General features: G+C 41.9%; 1 protein-coding gene across 1 annotated transcript in view; it reads left to right on the plus strand.

The window, feature by feature from the left end:
• The window catches only part of NIPAL2 (NIPA like domain containing 2), an 84,367-nt gene extending 70,742 nt beyond the window's left edge, over positions 1–13,625 (plus strand). Inside the window, exons 7-11 of the mRNA XM_032591928.1 lie at positions 1,717–1,852; positions 3,728–3,816; positions 8,161–8,221; positions 9,384–9,478; positions 10,856–13,625. Of these exons, the coding sequence (XP_032447819.1) occupies positions 1,717–1,852; positions 3,728–3,816; positions 8,161–8,221; positions 9,384–9,478; positions 10,856–10,968 (494 nt within the window). The 3' untranslated portion in view covers positions 10,969–13,625. The remainder of the gene's footprint in view (positions 1–1,716; positions 1,853–3,727; positions 3,817–8,160; positions 8,222–9,383; positions 9,479–10,855) is intronic.
• The last annotated feature ends 2,664 nt before the right edge of the window (positions 13,626–16,289 follow it).

The following is a 16,289-nucleotide window of genomic DNA, read 5'->3' on the forward strand; positions in this document are numbered from 1 at the left end:
ACTTGCAGAGTTACAATAAAGAGTGATTAATTGGTTGGTGATTGTACATGCTTTGGAAATACAGTGATTAACTATATTAGCAAACCAATAGTTGGTTTAGCTATTTAATAAAAAGTCTAGTTTTGTTTTTGTTTTGCGGTCAAGTGTAATTTAACATCAGATGGTAGTTGCATTAGATGACCTTGAAGGGCCTTTGCAATCCTGAGGTTCTGAGGCTAATGGAATAGTGTGTTCAACTCCTTCCCCATTAATGATCCCTTTGGGAAACCTGGCTGTTCAGACCACAAGGCCATAACCACATTGTACTCTAATTTCAAGCAAAATTTTGAAGAGGAAATCAAGGTCCCTCAAGAGCTAACCTTACAAACTTAAACCATCAAGTGGCGCACATCACTGCAGATAAAATTCCTAGATTAGCTGAGATAGGACTATTGTCATAATCTGTAGAAAACATGTAAGATGATCAGGTCAAAAGCTATTTAAAGATGAAGAGGGACCCAGTTGTAAGGGCCTCTTTGTTCAGATTGGGGGTTTGTTTTTAGAATTTGTCACCTGTTCTCTGTTACGATTTTTAATGGAAAGGAAAGTGCCTGATTTGGAAGTGTGCCCTGGTACTCTTCAAGTTGAAGTATATTTTCAGTTTTTGGAAAAGGAGGTTATGGGAGGCTTTCCCTGGTTGGCCATCAGCTGCTATTTTAAACATTCTCTCTATCTAATGCCTTTTCAAAAGCTAAAAGGGATAAAGCTCAGATATACCATGACCAGGTCGACCAACAGCACAAAGAAAATGTTTCTTGTTCGCATTGCCTTTGACTTAGAGTTATTTGATTTCACGTAAAAATGATTTTTTTCACTTTCTGTAGGTTTCAGCTTAGTTACGGAATTAGATGCGACATTAAATTTAAGCAACCTAAAACCAAAAGAAAACACTATTTTCTTCCTATAGAGACATGGTGTTTCTAGAAAATGCCTCATTGCTTTCATATTATAACCTTATCAAGTCACTTCTTCATTGCTGTTGGGAACCTATGAAAAATTGGTTTGCCTAAGGCCAGGTTCCTCTTTAGCATAAGAGTATAAATAGAAAGTGCTTGTGTAACCCTTAGATTTATGGTTGACTCTGAGAGATGGATACTCAGCTCTGGTCCTGCTTCCTATTACTGTCTTCAAAAAAAATTTTTTTTCATGAGACTTCTAGACATTTATGAACAAAAAGGCTCAGACATAGACTCAGTACAATTCTTAGTAAACTCACAGAGGGAGTCGCTTTCCACTCTCCAGTTTTCTCATCTATTTGACTTTCGATTTTTCAGTATCGTTTAATAGTTATTTTCCCACTCATGTCACATGGACTGTCTGACTTCGCTTCTCTCCCCCACCTTCATTGTTTTCTCCTCTCCCATCTCCTAGTAATTATAACCTCTGCGACATCCTTTCAGCAGTGAGGGCTGGAAAATAAGCATCTTGCTCCCAAGATAAAAAGCACCCAGTCGCGTAGCAGATCTTTAGCTGATTTAGGCAAATTCAAAGTGCTGCACGGCTTGAGCGGCCGGGCTACCCCTTGTCTGGAGCCACGAACTACCCCCACCTCTCACAAGCCTGCGTCCTGAAAGCATGACTGGAGTATTGACCACTCTACTGTGTAAGCTTCAGATATTTGTTGGTAATTCTGTCTCAAAAATGTATTTTATTTGTGTCTCCTGTTTTCTTTTTCAGCCTCGTTGACTGTCATTTCAGTAAAAGCAGTCTCAGGCATGATCACTTTTTCTGTGACGGATAAAATGCAACTGACTTATCCCATCTTCTATATCATGTTTATCATCATGATAGCGTCTTGTGTTTTCCAAGTCAAGTAAGTTAGCTTCTACCTATTCACTAATCTTTCAACATTCCCGTGCTTCTCTGAGCATTAATCTTTATTGGCGTCCGTGGATAATTAAAATGAGGTGTAACTGATTTCTGAGGGTGAAGGGCCTTCAGCTTGTCCTCAGCCAGCACGCCTTGCTTTCTCCTTCGCGTCCAATAATAAGTTTTTACTAAGCTTTGCCTTCATGTCTTGTGAGTTCTAAAGTATGGCCGCAATCTAGCTAAGTGCACTTTGATACTTTCCTGATGCTCTTCTGCTTGTAATTAATATCCATCGTACGCAGGTTGTCATTAGCAATAAATCAAAGGGGAAGGTCCACATCCAGGATTTCATTCTAAATATAGGAAATACATGAACCCTTCACCTTCATTCTTAGCTCATGCTCATTAATTGCCCAGGGATGGACAAAACCAGACGTTTGGCCGGGAGGGAAATCCTTTCCCCAGAACTTTGCATCCTTGGCCAGAATTTTCTTTGTACCCATGGGATCGCGGAATGATTGTTTTATGTTTCTCTTGGGGCCTAAGAGTGGTGACATGGAACATTTTAAATTTCTGTTCTTCTCTCCCCCCCACCCTCCGCCACCTCCTTCTGCTCCAGTCACTTCCCCTCCGTTTCACATCATGATTATGCCTTTGCCTGCGAGGCTGTCTTTAGCCAGCCAGGAAGTTTTCTGTTTATCCCAAAATGCTGTGCAAAAGCTCCATCCCGGAGCCAGCTGGGAAATCAGGGCCTAAACTCGGGAAGAGAGCCGTTCCCTCCATAGATGCTAGCAGCAAAGCCTAATAGTTCTGGGTCGGACATGGGCCTGTTGCAAGGAAGGTGGAGAGTGACTGGAAAAACCCAGTGTTTTGTCACTGTTTCATTTGTCATTTCCTTATGAGAATGAGTGTGTTTCTAATGCTTGAGCCTTGCCACTTTGTTTCATCTCCCTTTCTTCTTCCGAATTCATCAGCACGGCTATAACATCTTTTTGGAATTTGGTGATTAGCATCGTTATCTTTAAACTCAGCTTTATGAATTTAAGAGGCAGGTCCAACCCAAGGCACCCTGCATTCCCACCACCCTTGTCCCAGTCCCTGCCTCTTCCACACTGGTGCCCCGTGAATGCACTAGAACTGTAGAACTGGCCACCCATCAAAACCGCCTGAGGAGTGGTCTTGTTCGTTCATAGATAGGTACATATACACACACATATACATGCATGCATGTACACACACGTGTGCTCAGACACACCTGGGATCTACCCACAAAGCATTTCTTTTTAATTGTGCTAAGACAGGACCTAAACGTCAGTGCTTTTTAAAATTGCTCAGTTGACGTCAATGACAGGGCAGCACGGCTTCGATGTGGGAACCTGAGTCGCGCTGGTGGCCAGAGTGCAAAACTGAGCTCCCTACATGTGCTGTGCAGCTGGAGCACGGAGCATTGTTTTTGAAACATTAAACATTCCTTTACTTCTCCATCTTCCTTCTTGGCATGTGGCATGTCAATGGATAGCTACACTATTCCCCAGATATGATATTTAACAGATTCTAGGGTCTATCCTAATGAATCAGCTCCAGTGTGATACTGGTCCAGCAGCTTGACTCACTTCCAACTCAAACTTCTGTGGCCTCAGAATATGATTAATTGCTTTTCATTGTTACTGTTGTTGGTTTAAACAGACCATAAAACCTGACATCTGATCTCATACATCAGATGCATATAAGCTATGACTGCTGATTGGAAATGCCCTTTTACTGCACTTCCTTTCCCTTTGTAGTTGTAGCTTAAGGACATGCATTTCTTGAGGTTACTGTTAACTTGTTGCTGAACGTCTCTTAAAGCCAGAGCTTCAGTAAGTGCCTTCTGCTCTAGGTTCCTGAATCATGCCACGAAGCTCTACAACACAGCGATGGTGGTGCCCATTAACCATGTTTTCTTCACGACCAGCGCCATTATCGCAGGTGAGCTTGGGTTTTCTCTGCTCGGGTGATTCGACCCCCACAAAAGCATAAATAAAGTTTCTCTCGGAGTAAACAAGACAGCCAAGCAATCTTCAGTTAAAAGGACCTACGTAGCCAGTATCATACCCTGCTCACCTCCACCCGGATCTGAATTTGCTCCATAACATCCTCGCAGACAGGTTATTCTCCTTTGTGGGAAGGCTTCCCAGTGCTCTCTATCTCCCGAGACAGCTCAGTCCTGTTTTGGATCCCCCTAATTATTTGGAGTGCTCTAATTATTAGAAAGTGTTTCCTTATAGTGGGGTTGAAACTAGCCTCCCTGTAAATTCAAGACTCTCATCTTCTGCTTTCTGGAGTCTTCTCCTTGCCAGCCCTTCTTTTAATTTTTTTTAATGTTTATTTTTGACAGAGAGAGAGAGAGAGAGAGAGAGAGAGAGACAGAGCACGAGCGGGGGAGGGGCAGAGAGAGAGGGAGACACAGAATCTGAAGCAGGCTCCAGGCCCTGAGCTGTCAGCACAGAGTCCGACACGGGGCTCGAACTCACAGACCGCGAGATCATGACCTAAGCCGAAGTCCAACTGAGCCACCCAGGCGCCCCTCCTTGCCAGCCCTTCTGATAATCAAAGCAGCTGAAGGGTCCTCTTGTGTCTTGTCTCTGGGCCAAACATTCCTCTTTCCATTAACTCTTCCTTCCTTGCCCCTTACCACTGATCACCTAGATCAAAGACTGGGGTCCAAACTGAATCCAGTGTTCCAGGGAAAGGCAGGCAGATGAGAATAGAAGCTACTATCTTCACTGCTCTGGCCTCTATTTTCTACTATTACAGTCCTTTGTATTTATTGACAATTCAGAAACATATATATGTGAGACACAATAGCATTTTTTTTTAAAGCATAAATTTGACTTCACTCATATGAGGACTTAAGATACAAGACAGATGAATATAAGGGAAGGGAAGCAAAAACAATATAAAAACAGTAAGGGAGACAAAAATGTAAGAGACTCTTAAATATGGAAAACAAACAGAGGGTTACTGGAGGGGTTGTGGGAGGAGGGGTGGGCTAAATGGGTAAGGGGCATGAAGGAATCTACTCCTGAAATCATGTTGCACTGTATGCTAACTAACTTGGATGTAAATTTAAAAATAAATTAAATTAAAAAAAAAGAAGAGATCAAAAAAAAAAAAAAAAAGCATAAATTTGAAACTTGGTCCAAACCAAAATATAATAGATTCCAGTATATCACTCCTAAGGTTAGTACTGTTATGCCCTAGTTTATTGGCTTGTTGGATATATTTACTACCTTCTTATATTGGAAGTTCATTTCCCAAAGCAAAGTTTATGTATTTTGGAAGCATTTAGGGATTATGTTTCCTAATTGACACACCTTTCTTATTTCATGGCAATGTGACTGCCAGTGGGCAGTTTTTAAAAGTAATCGATGCATTTTTTATTTCCCAAAACTGAACCTTACGTTTAAAGAGAAAGATCATATACCAAGACATCTGATTTTTTTTTAGAATTTTATGCTTGCTGACAAAAGAAAGTATGAAAAGATGGCACATTAGTGTGCCCTAGAATTGTTAGAAACAAAAATAATAGGGCCCCAAAAGAGGTACAGGCATGACATACAGCCTAATAGTTAATGTTGTAAAGACGTGTAAAAAATGTACTTCCCTTGAAAAGAACATTTCTGTAGTAGGACCAACAGGGCTGGAATCTCAATATTTAGCACGCCAAGTAATTGATGAGTCAGAGAGGCTGGAACTTTCTGGAAGTGATAATAGTTCATCTGCTATTACTGAAGTATGGAATGGAGATGAAGCTTCTTGACTAATTTTCCTTTTTTGCCCCCATCAAAAAGTCTAGCTTAAAATTACAATGTGATATCATATTTTGCCTACGAACTAGTGAAGTTTTTGTTTTGTTCTTTTTATTGCAATAACTAACGCCAAGAAGGCTGCAGTATTACTGGCACTCTCATGGAGTTGGGTAGCATGGCACTACCCTCCGAGAACTGGGTTTCATTGTCTTCATCAAGAGCCTTAAAAATGTTTCTAATCTTTGATCCTACAACTCAACAACAACAACAACAAAAATAACCCAATTTAAAAATGGGCAAAGGACTTGAACAGACATTTCTCCAAAGAAGATGTATGAATGACCAATAAGCACACGAGAAGATGCTCAACATCACTAATCATTAGGGAAATGTAAATCAAAACCACAAGGACACACCACCTTTTACCCATTAGGATGGCTACTAGCAAAAAAGAAAAAAAAAAAGAATTAACAAGTGTCAGTGAGGATGTGGAAAAATTTGAACTCTGTGCATTGTTGATGGGGCTATAAAATGGAGTAGCCACTCTGGAAAACACTATTCCTCAAAAAATTAAACATAGAATTACCATACAGTCCAGAAATTCCACCTCTAGGTCCATATCCAAAAGAATTGAAAGCAGGGACTTGAACAGATACTTGTATGCTTGGATTATAGCAGCATTATTCACAACAGCCAAAAGGTGGAAGAAACTCAAATGTCCATCAACAGATGAGTGGAATAGTATGTCATACAATGAAATATTATTATCCAGCCTTTAAAAGGTAGGACATGCTGAGACATGCTACAACATGGATGAACCTTGAGGACATTATGAGATAAGCCAGTCACAAAAAGACAAATGCTGTAGGATCCCACCTATATTAGGTATCGGAGTAGTCAAACTTACAGATACGGAAAGTAGCATGGTGATTGCCAGAGGCTAGAGGAGGGGGAAATGGGGACTTGTCATATAATGGGTAGAGACTTCCAGTTTTGCAAGGTGAGAGGGGTCTGGACATTAGGTGTACAATAATGTGAATATACTTAACACAACTACAAACTTAAAAATGGTTATGATGGTGAACTTTTTGTCATTTGTATTTTACTATGGATTTTAAAAAAGATGTTTCTACTCTTTGAAGCAGAAATTCTGCGTTAAGCAGCAGTAACAAGAAAATCCTGGGGTGCCTGAGTAGCTCAGTCAGTTAGCAACCAACTCTTGATTCAGCCCAGGTCATGATCTCACAGTTTGTGAGATCGAGCCCTGCATCAGGCTCTGCACTGACAGTGTGGAACCTGCTTGGGATTCTCTCCACCTGCCTCTCCCTCCCCCCATCTGCACATGTGCAAGCTCTCTAAACAAATAAACAAGCAAATTAACAAATAAATAAATGAAAATCCTAAACGCTGAGAAAAAAAATACGTATGAAGAAGTTTATCACTAATTTTCTACAGCAAAAAAATTTCAAAACAGCTGAAAATGCCCTTAAAAGAAATGAATATTATAGGGCAGTTACTTAGAATAACATGGAAACATTGAAATGATTACACAAAAGTGTGCAATAACATGGAAAAAAATGCTTCAAACCTCTCATCCATTCCAACAGATATGTATTAGGGACTGGAACGTGGTTCCTTCCTGTACGAAGTTTATTCTCCAGGTGAGGAGATGGGCTTCTGAGAGCACTCCTTTCATATGGGTTCTGTCTTGTTCATCATGGTGTCTGTAGCACCCCGAACAGTAGCTGGCCCAAAGGACTCAGTAATATTCGTTGGCTACCAGCAAGGATAACACCGCACACACAAAAATCCAATTCCAAGTAATACATAATTTAAAGATGACTTTAAGAAAAAACAATTCTATGAAGGCTTTGGGACCTTAGACCAAGAAGAAATCCTTGAGACCAACAAGGAGAGAAGAAAAGTTCCTCATAGTAAACAACGCATCCAAGTTTTCCTTCCCCCAAAAGGGCGACCAGAAGAAAGAGAAGGGAGAGGGGGTTGACAGTGAGAAATAGGGCTGGGTGGAACGACTACGGTGCCCTCCAGTGGCTGAGTGCACACGGGGCATTGCCAAGAGTGACAGCCTGGGTGGCCAACAACTGCCCTGAAGGGAATGCTGTGTCAGAGGCCCCAGAGTCCACGCAGGCTCTCAGGTCAGGCTTGCTGACCCCTGGCCTAAAACTGTAGGTAGGAAATGGCACTAGAGTTTTGTTTTCTTGCGTGTTCAGTGGGCTAAATCCCTAAACTGGATAAGAAATTTCTATTTGCAAAAGTTATGTTAATTGTGTTGATGTATAATAAGAATACATTACATAGAGCCTACGAATCTATGTTCTTTTGAAATCACTGAAAATCTGAGTGTGGCTTGCAAATATTTTCAAACTAAGCTACGGATGTGCATTTTTAAGGGTACCTATGCCTAGAAAAAATAATACATTAACATAATTTAAAAAAACAGGTGTAGCTTTTATATATATTCTTATCCTAAAATTAAGTTTGTCTTTCGTTCCCGTTATAGGTATCATATTTATCAGGATTCCTTGGTGCAGCTTTTCTTACCATATTATATATATTTTTGGGTGAGTAGTGTCTCAGAAGTGAGGGAATGTGAAATCCTGTTACTTTTATGTAGGATTTTTGGCATTGTAACCTCAGGTATAGAAAATTGGAAGGTAATATAAGAAAAATTAGTTTCCTGAGCTCTTAAAAGAAAATATTTTCAATTTAACACCCTACACAGGGTGTTATATGACCCTACACAGGACTCCGTGTCTTTGACTTGGTGATTTGGGTATCTCTCTGAGGGTTCTAAAACTGGGGATGTTCAGTTCCAGCCAAAGTCTCAATAAATCCACTGGTTGTTGTAGCTACTCCATGACCTTCTTGTACTAAATCAGATTTACCTCACTCTTGGAAAATTCTAGGTTAGATCTCACTCAGGAACCACAGATGCCTCTGGGATTATCTAGAATAAAAGGTCAAGTCTAGGACAGATTATTAGCTTTGGACCTAATAACATCAGATTGGTGGTACCCCTTCCTTGTATCTGGACGCCCATCATTCCCCCTTCCTGGAGATTTGGTGGGCATGATTGCTGACATTCTTGCAAACAGAGGGCAGAATGTTGACAGAATGTCACCGATGTCTAAGATCCTCTGTTGGTTCCAGCTGGCACTCCCTTAGCACTTTAGTTGTTTCTTGATCTGGTGTTCTGCATGACCATTGTTATGCAGACTTGAGCCCAGACTATTTTCAGTGTAGAAAACCATCTAGCTTGAAAATTCAATTTCATAAGATGCTTGGGCGAGCCTAAACTTCTAGGATCTGGAAACTATGACTATTCTTATGGCCAAGGACAATTAAATTTCTTAGAAAATTAGAGAACTTGTTTGTTTTTTTTTTTTTTTTTTTTTTTGCTTGTGTTGCATGCCAGTAATGGGTCTGGGCATGCATGGATAGAAAATGAGACCTAGTGTCTACCCAAAGGGTTTAGAGCCTGATTTAGCCTCCAGATGGTAAAAACCTGGGGCAGAGATTTATTGGAAGCTGCCCAGGTCTTGGTTCTGGGGGAAAGTATTATTGGCTGCAGCAATTAAGACAAGTTCTAGAAGGCTTACCATGAAAAACAGAAAAAAACAAGACCAACGGAATTTGTGTCATCATGTAGAATATGGAGCTTGGTTATTTAACACCCTGAGTTGTTTCATGTTCTTGTGTTCCTTATTAATATTACTCTTACAGGTGTTTTCTGTCATTCCTTGGTGTGTTTCTGATCACAAGAAATCGAGATAAGGAACATCTGCCACAGTCCTACATTGATTTTGGAAATATTCCTGGTAAACTGTCTATTCTTTAATTTATGATGGAAAACTTTATCCATATAAATTGTAGTCGCTGCTATTATTTGGGGGGTGTTAAATTAATATAAAACACATTTCTTATCCTTAAAAAATGTACATTTAGCGATGAAACCAGAAGTGATGTTTTAACTGTAAGTGTTAGTAATCATTTATTTGAATGTCAATTTCGCACAGAACACTGGGGATATAAAAGAACTGGCCCTGTTTTCTTGATTTGGGTGATGTCACAAATTTCCTTTTTGGATTTCCTTAAACTGAAAAAGGGTGAGGGGTAGGAGTGGGAATGGCTGCCCAACAGCAGACCCCTGCTGCTTGGGGAGCCTTTGAAGGAACATCTAAGGGCAGGAGGTTGGGCTGCTAAGGAATATAGTTCCTGGAAAGACTGCAGTGGCTTCTGCACTGTGGGACCAAAAGGGATGTTCTTCACAGTCACCTGAACATGAATAGCTTCTTCCCCTCCCCCACATTTGCCTTCATCCTGATCCAGGTAACATGCGCCGTCTTCCCAGTCCCCCACTCTCACTGGGAAATAACTTGCTTTAGTCACGTAGACAACAGAAGCAATGTTCAGAACAAAGCAAAGTTTGCTGTGTCCTTACCCCCTCTCCTGCCCACCCAGTATCTCCAGCTTTGCTAGGGATTTGGGGTGACCTGATAGGTTTCTAGCGGAAGTAACGGTGATCTGACAGCTTCCGTTACCATTCTGTTAGGCCCAAACCTTCAAAGCAAAAATTCATAAAGCCTTCTCCCTATGACTGGAAAATATGGCCCAAGAAGTTCTGTGTTCTCTTTCCCCTTGAGTCCCCCTGATCAGCTAAGAGCATTCAGGGCAAGAATTGGCATTCGCGGCAAGGGTGTGCATTATAAATGACGTGTATGGTTAGAAGTCTTGGGTGGAATAATAAGTTTTTCATATTTTAACCCGAGTTTCATTTCACAAAGCCCCATACATAGGATCAGTAGCAGCTTCCAGAATCTGCTATGAAATGTCTGGTTCTCTGTTGTTATATACTTAGAACAAACATGGAAAAGGGGGAAGGACACCGGGCAGGAAGGTGTGGAGATGAGTGGATGCTTCATGTCCCCCCCGTGACTGATCCAACCTGGTTTCCATGCCCAGCACAGTAGGCCCTGTGCGGTCACAGGCGCTTGGTCACGGCGCTTGGTCACAGTCAAGGGACATGGAGTTCTGAGGCCTTTTCTTCCCGGTGTTTATCTCTTGTTTACAGGGTGACCACATATTATGAAAAAAAGGTGGGGGGGAATAAAATGTGGCTTGGAGAGAGGAGAAATTATTAAGACTTATCCTTTTGTATGAGCACAAAAGATTTTCTGTGATTACTATCTCCACAGGGAAACAAACACTGGACAAAATACAACCAGATTCAAATGGCTTATCCTATGGAACTTTGCCTGATGGAAGTGACTCAACGAAGAGCCAAAGTGGAGAGAAGAAAGAGGTCTAAAATGCCGAGAGGGATGGCTTCTGGCCTGTTATTCGATATCACCTTTGAAAAAAACTGCACATGTTCCATTTGTGTCCACAGCTTTTCTGTGCTGACATGTGCTAGCTAGCATTACCGGTCCTTCACCGTGTCTCCATTTGTGCGGACAGCGGGGCCTTCCTAAGCCTTGACAGCCTCATGTCTTCATGGAATGTAATTTGAAGTGTTCCCCACACCCTGCACTTGCCCCTGGTGAACTTCTAACTGGCTAGATCTTAATTAGGGCCTGGCTACTCAAGCAGGACTGTCACACAAAAATGTGCGTTCACGATTTGGCTACAGAGCACATAGGCTGCTCTTCCCACTCGACTTAGAGCGTCAGCTGCTTTGCTTTAAAGAGACATGTTAATCCCACAACCTCATTCTGGTACCAAAGGTTTGAGAACATTCATTTCTCCTACGACATCTTTTATGAGCCTCCCCCATAAAGATCTCACCTTTCTATTCCTAAGTTAGAATGGTGAATCATCTTTCCTGAAAATGAGCCCTATTATAACCATCCTTTTGTCTTTAAAATTAGAGTTTGTAAGTGGCATTCTGTGATGGTGTGTACCTTGGCTGGTGAACTTTTTCAGATTAAGAAAGGAACCACCTCAGAATTAGGACCAATTTTTCAAAAAACATAGGATGATGAACATTTTCTTCAGCTGTATGATCCTATTATACTTGAGTTGAAATTGAAAACTTCATATCCTATGCCTGTATTTGTTTAGTTCTATGACTTATCTACTGGTATATTTAACTCCTGACACAAGGGTCAAAACTCATATTTAAGTTCTTAGTGTTACCTTCACTAGCATACCATGTCTTCCCCAAGTATTATCTCGAGCTTTATAAATTCCTTCTAGGCAAAAGGACAGCTATGATTAGAGACCTGGATTTTAGCCATTGAAGTCTGTAGACATAGCCAGGTGGCCCAAGCTGAGACCAGAGAGGAAGGCCATGTGCTGCTGTACCCTGCCTGGCTCCACTGCTGTGACTAGTCAGATACCTACTAAGATATATTTGTAGGGAGAGTCCATAATCATATCTGTTATTTATGAACTGCTAATATATTTAAATGAGAAGAAAAAAGCTAGCCTTCACTGTAACCAAAATCAAGTAATAAGCCCTATCCCTAATGACATTTCAAAACCTTCAGATCACGTCTGACATGCCAGTCCAAAATTGTTCAGGCCAGTTGTCTGGCATTTGTAAAGGTTGTTTATCCCGGAGCTCTTGAGACTGTCGTCTGAACTGCTTTGGGTCTTTCAGCCTCGTTCCTTGTCGTAACCTATGCTCCTGACCAAACCTGGCCACAAAGGCAAGATCCGAATCTATCACCCACGTATGAATAATAGCCTAGAGCCCATGTCTGGCTTTTGAACTCCTGGTAAGAATTCCTGCTATTGTGGAAAGTATCCCCCTAATTCAAATAAAACAGTCCTATAATTTATGGCATGTTTTACTGAATCGGTCCAACATGTTGGCACTTGAAGGCTCAGCTAAGAAATGTGTCTGGTGTCTTAAACTACAGATTTCTGATGACTCTTAAAACTGGTTTCAAAGATTGCGAAAATATTTAGACTAAAGAGTTGTACTTGAAGTGGGACTCCATTTATAGCTACAGCACGTGGTTTTGAGCACTGCAGAATTTTGCACAGACACAAGCATGATGCCAATACTTTAGTAGTCGCCAACATTCGCATCTTTTAAAAATTTTGTGAAATGACATTGACTTATGCACATTTGAGCAATCCAGCAACGCTTTAGAAGTCCAGGCAACATACAAAATATATCGAGACGTAATTTTACTTTCCACATTGCTTCTTCAAAGCCAGGTGAATAGGAGTTTTAGTTGTATTGGCTCATAAGATTTTTTAAATTACAAAGTGCATGACAACAACCAAAGCCAACCCAGTCCTTCTCTTGGCATTGTGAATCGGGGACCTTTAGCCAATACTTGACTCATTTGACTGTTTGTCTAGACGAGGGGCCTGCAAAATTTTCCTGTAAAGACGCACAGAGTAAATATTTTTGGGTCTGTTGGCCAATGTTGCTTGTCGCAGCCACTCAGCTCAGCCATGATAGCATGAAAGCAATCATAGATGATACGTAATGAATGAGCACGGCTGTATGCCAGTAAAACTTTATTTACAAAACAGGTGGTCAGCCCTAGGCCTGTAGTTTGCCAAGCCCTAATCCAGACTCCCTTGCCCTTGCTATGCAGTGTCTTTCTTGTTCCTTGGACATTCAGGAGTTGAAAAAGTGGCACTTCGTGGTCCATGACAAACTAGGATGCTATGGCATGGTGGAGCCATGTCTTGATATTTACATTAGGATCTTGTTGCTTATATAAGATACAGATGGAAGCGGTGAGTTCGTTATGGGTGCCCAAGTTTCTCTTGAAAGCAGTGGTTCTTTTGTGAGCACCACTACCTGAACTGGAAGAGCCTTTCCAGTCCCATAGTCCAAGTTGATAATAGCCTCAGAAGCGCGCGTACGAGCTACCTTTCATCAAAGCAGAGGACTTTACCATCTGATTGTTTTCACTTGAAGTGTTTGCTTAGTCTATAACCATAATACTTTCACTACCAGAATCACTTGGGGAAAAAATACAATAACTTCTCAAGCAGTGACTCAGAATGTATTTTTCGACACCCCCATCCCACCCCCACAAGCTCCTGGAAATTCTATTTTGTGGCAAAGAAAGAACAGGAAAAGGCAGATTTCGTAGATTATTGCAATGTCAGTGCTAGTGAAGAGTAATGGTGATAATGTGCAAGTTTGGCTCCAAAAGAAGCAGGTGTAAATGGTGGGTATGACTTAAATGGATTGAAACACTGAGCCAAGTTCCTGGAAGCCAAGAACCCTCTCTATGCTCCTTGTTTCCAAGCGCACAGCTCATCCAGGGATGGTAACCGTCTGCGCTCGGCCACGCTAAAGGCTGCTTCATACTTGCCAACTTAATAGTGATGTTATGGACATAAATATAGCAGTAATTAAAATGAACCTTCCCACCCCCACCCCTCCGCCAGACTGCTTTCCTTAAATTCCAGGGCTGGTTATGGAGATAATCCTTGCACTGGCCACTGCCTACCTAATTCACATGTCTGGCGCTAGTGGATCTGAGTGCTTTAGTGAAGTTGCTAGATAAACACCACACGTGTTGAACTTTTAGAAGAAGATCTCAGAATTGAGCCTAACGTGATTGTGTGGGAAATTTAGGAGCTGCTTCTAATCATTGGACTCATCAACAGTCTGGCTCTTATTATGGCTGTCTTGGAATTAAAAAAGAAAAAAATCCCCACAAACATGGTTTCCATGCAAATACAGACCAGTCTTGGGCTATTAAACGTCGCGTTTTTAGCAGTTGTGGTAAGTGCAGGGAAAAGCCTTCCCACCCAGGAATTCTTGAGTCTGTCCCCTTTCTTACCAGCCTCAGGGTACCACACAACATGCAGCCCTGTGCCAGGAGAGCAAATCAGTTACAGGAGCTACGACCCGTCCAAGGAAACATTTTTTGCAAAAAAAAGGGAGGAAACTCCTCCCTCAATGTTGGTCCTTATTGAGAGTTAATGAGTCCCAACCACAATGTAAGAGAGGCATATCAACTCCAGTATCAAATAAATGTGGTGTTTTGGGGTGCACCCAGCTGAGCCAGATGTTGCCAACAGTTTCACAGAGTTCCAGGCAAGGTGCAAGATAGCCCCCGTGTTCCAGGAAAGAATCTCCTTCCCAGGGAGCTGGCAAGTGCCAGAGAAGGAGCCCCTCCACTCCTGACGTGACCAGCACGCGTGAACCAAAGCCACTTTGCACATTCGAGCTGCTGCTACCCAGACGCAAGCTAATCCTTCCAGTGTGCACACATCCCACTTTGGGAGACTTTTCCTTCATGGTTCTAATTTGAAAACCAACCTCAGCAATTTTCTGAGGTTTGGGCTCTACTCCTTCCGTCCAAAGTTCCTCACCTAAACCTTCTAAGACGCTAAACACGAACCAGGAAATGACCCAACTCAAGCACTCTTGATCCAGGGTCTTGAAGTTTGAGTTGTTTGCCTGATTATAGACCCAATCACCACATGCCTCAAACTTCCCAAAGACTGATTGATTCGCTTAAACGTAATTGATCACATACTATTTTCGATGCAGTGTGTTTAAGGTTATTAGGAGTATAGAAATGAATTCGACATGAAGACCAGCTCTGCAGGAACTTACTGTCTGGTAAACAACAGCTTTCATTTCTTGAGCCCCTATGATGTGCCAGGCGCTGTGCTCTTTCACTTGTGCTACTCACTTAACCCTTATAATTTCTGTACCAGGGAGGTCATTATCCCTATCTTAGAGATTAAAAAAACAGGGCAAGAGGCAGGGCAGAGACTAGGGTAAGTCAAGAGAGGCACCTGGGGCATGAAATTGAAGAAAGATCATGGAAATCTTACTCTCGGTATGGTGACAGGGCTGACCCAGCACCTGAGGGGCCCTGAGAGTGAGTAGCTCCTTAAATGCTGTGCCCTAAGCACCTCCTTGCATCCTAGCTCTAGCAAAAAAAAGTGAAGTGGTTCAACCAGTGTCATTCAGCTGGCGACTGGCAGAGCTGGGATTTGAACCCAGGACATCTAACTCTGCAATCCACACTCTTATCACTAGTATCGCTATACCTACACTGCACAAGACAACATCAACTGTTCCTTAAAAGACTTGAATAAAGGCTATGGGAGCCCAGAGAGGAAAGCGGTCATTTTTGACTAGGAGGCAGTCTTCAAAAAGAAATTGGGGATTATGGTGGGTTAAGTGGTGCCCCCCCCCAAAGATTTGTCTACCTCCTAACACCCAGAACGTATGAATATGACCTCTTTGGCCAAAGGGTTATAGATGTAATTAAATTAAGGATCTTGAGACAATGTCATCCTAGATTACATTCTGGACTACTCAATCCAATAATAGGGTCCTCATAAGAGATGGAACAGGAAAAGATAACAGACACACTGGGGGAAAAGCCACATGAAGATAGAGACAGAGATTGGAGTCACGAAGCCATAAGCCAAGGAATGCCAGGAGCTACCGGAAATGAGAAGAGGCAAGGAAAGATTCTCTCCTAGATCCCTGGGAAGGAGCACAGCCTGCCAACACCTTGATTGATCAGAGGATACCTTTCTATTATTTAAAGCAGCCCAGTCTGTGGTACTTTGCTGCGGTAGCCTTAGGAAACTAACGCAGGTATTGAGCTGGCCTTCCAAGTCCATATAGAATTTAGACCTAGATGGAAGCCCGTGAGCAAAAGAGAAGCTGAGTAGCTCAGA

Source organism: Lynx canadensis, chromosome F2 (assembly GCF_007474595.2).
Source record: "Lynx canadensis isolate LIC74 chromosome F2, mLynCan4.pri.v2, whole genome shotgun sequence".
NCBI lineage: Eukaryota > Metazoa > Chordata > Mammalia > Carnivora > Felidae > Lynx > Lynx canadensis.